The 2215-nt window shown below is 59.1% G+C and overlaps 1 protein-coding gene across 1 annotated transcript; it reads left to right on the forward strand.

Annotated features, from left to right (window-relative positions):
• The first annotated feature begins 214 nt into the window (after positions 1–214).
• LOC119363967 (WRKY transcription factor WRKY51-like) lies at positions 215–1683 on the forward strand. Its single transcript, XM_037629354.1, has 3 exons — positions 215–940; positions 1049–1174; positions 1281–1683. The coding sequence occupies exons 1-3, from the start codon at positions 282–284 to the stop codon at positions 1435–1437; spliced, it is 942 nt and encodes a 313-aa protein (XP_037485251.1). The 5' UTR covers positions 215–281; the 3' UTR covers positions 1438–1683.
• Positions 1684–2215: the final 532 nt, after the last annotated feature.

The following is a 2215-nucleotide window of genomic DNA, read 5'->3' on the forward strand; positions in this document are numbered from 1 at the left end:
CTCTCCATCCCAGCCGTCCGTACCATCCAACGGCGGGAGATGACCACCGGCAAACACCCGGTAAGCCCGTGTCTCTGGCCCGGGAAGCACAGGATCCCGGCCGTCGATCGGGCCTCTGCTTTGACCCGAACTGGTCCACCATCTGACCACCACCCGCTGCTCCCGGTTACCGCCTCGCCTTCTTTTATAACCCGACCTCCCTCGCGTCTCCCTCACTTCTTCTTCTTCCCCCATTTCCGTTGTCCGGCGAGCACCTATCTTATCTCGTGAGGGCGGTCGCGATGATGACCATGGATCTGATTGGAGGATACGGGAGGGCGGACGAGCAGGTGGCCATCCAGGAGGCGGCGGCGGCGGGGCTGCGCGGGATGGAGCACCTCATCCTGCAGCTCTCCCGGACAGGCACCAGCGAGAGCTCGCCGGTTGGGTCGTCGGAGGCGCCGGAGCAGCAGGTGGACTGCCGGGAGATCACTGATATGACAGTGTCCAAGTTCAAGAAGGTGATTTCTATCCTCAACCACCGCACTGGCCACGCCAGGTTCCGGCGCGGGCCTGTGGTGGCGCAGTCCCAGGGCCCCGCCGTGTCCGAGCCGGCGCCGGTGAGGGCGTCTTCGTCGAGGTCCGTGACCTTGGACTTCACCAAGGCGTCTTCTGGGTACGGAAACGACGCTGGCTTCAGCGTCTCGGCCGCGAGCTCATCCTTCATGTCGTCGGTGACCGGTGACGGGAGCGTGTCCAACGGACGCGGGGGCGGGTCCTCGCTGATGCTCCCGCCACTACCTTCGGCCAGCTGCGGGAAACCGCCGCTGGCGTCCTCCGCGGCATCCACCGGCGCGGGTGCCGGGCAGAAACGCAAGTGCCACGACCACGCGCACTCCGAGAACGTCGCCGGCGGAAAGTACGGCGCCTCCGGTGGCCGCTGCCACTGCTCCAAGCGCAGGTTAGTAGTCTAGCAGATTCGATTCACCCAGTGATGGATTTCGTTGTTCCGTTCTTCATCTGCCGGTGTTATCCATGTTGCTAAAGAATGAATGAATGGGACCGGCAGGAAGTCCCGGGTTCGGCGGATGACTCGCGTGCCGGCGATCAGCTCGAAGGCAGCGGAGATCCCCGCGGACGACTTCTCGTGGCGCAAGTACGGGCAGAAGCCTATCAAGGGCTCCCCCTACCCACGGTGAGGCAGCATCCCTTCCCAGGCTTCCCTCCACCATGTAAGACCAGAGTAATCTTGGAGTTTGGGCAGTGAACTAACCACCAGTTGCTGCGTGATATGCATGCAGAGGTTACTACAAGTGCAGCACGGTGCGCGGGTGCCCGGCGCGGAAGCACGTGGAGCGCGACCCCAGCGACCCCTCCATGCTCATCGTGACCTACGAAGGCGAGCACCGGCACACCCCCGCGGACCAGGAGCCGCTCGCCCCGCTACCGGAGCTCTGAAATCTCTTTGCCATTACCGTCGTCCTCACATGTTAATTCAACTTAGCTTGTCGCCATGTTCCCTTCGTTACTGCTAGCTACCATATATTACTACTAATAAGCAAGTAGAATTTCTTTTTCTTTTGGCCGCATCAGTTTAGTCGCACTAAGCATGTTGTAAAAGAACAAGTGTAGTTGGAAGCTTTGAGCTTTGAAGAAGAAAAGGTGCGTGGTAGACAAGAAGGAGAAAGAAAAATATGTGTTTCAGAGTCGGGTTTGATCCTGTGGCTCGGGTTCTGGGGGGGGTCAAAAGAGGGCGGTGGTTGAACGGGCAAATGCTTTTGGTCCCGGGTGGGGCCAGCGCGACAGGGACGGGTGGGGCGAAGCGGTCAAGGAACGCGGCAGGTGGTCCCACTCGGCGCCGCTGGCGTCGTTGACTCGTGTTGCTCCTGCGGTGCTCTGCTCGATTATTGTTTGTTTGTTTGTTTGCTTGGCTGGTTTGGCGTGCGGTGCGGCTGGCTATGTCCACACCCGCCAGTGTGGACATCCGGTCGATAGCGTCTTGGTTGGTTCGCCAACGGTGTCTTTGAAAATCGGGCGTTGAGCTTTAAAGCTGTTGCGCAGTGCTGATAGTGTTGAGCTTTAATGCTATATTGTCTGTCCGGTCATGCAGCACTGCGGCTGCTACCACTACTCCTGCGACCTCATCTACAAACGCCGGGAATTTTACATATATACAACACAAAATGCTGTTATTATGAGACGGAGGGAGTAGTTCATAACTAAATAGTACTCCCTC

This window comes from Triticum dicoccoides, chromosome 2B (assembly GCF_002162155.2).
Source record: "Triticum dicoccoides isolate Atlit2015 ecotype Zavitan chromosome 2B, WEW_v2.0, whole genome shotgun sequence".
Taxonomy (NCBI): Eukaryota; Viridiplantae; Streptophyta; class Magnoliopsida; order Poales; family Poaceae; genus Triticum; species Triticum dicoccoides.

What these genes read in the sequence shown, in the direction of transcription:
- LOC119363967 (XM_037629354.1), top strand. Translation starts at nt 282, where the DNA reads ATGATGACCATGGATCTGATTGGAGGATACGGGAGGGCGGACGAGCAG. An exon ending in TGCCACTGCTCCAAGCGCAG is followed by an intron (nt 941 to 1,048) that starts GTTAGTAGTCTA and finishes TGGGACCGGCAG; the next exon opens with GAAGTCCCGGGTTCGGCGGA. An exon ending in AAGGGCTCCCCCTACCCACG is followed by an intron (nt 1,175 to 1,280) that starts GTGAGGCAGCAT and finishes ATATGCATGCAG; the next exon opens with AGGTTACTACAAGTGCAGCA.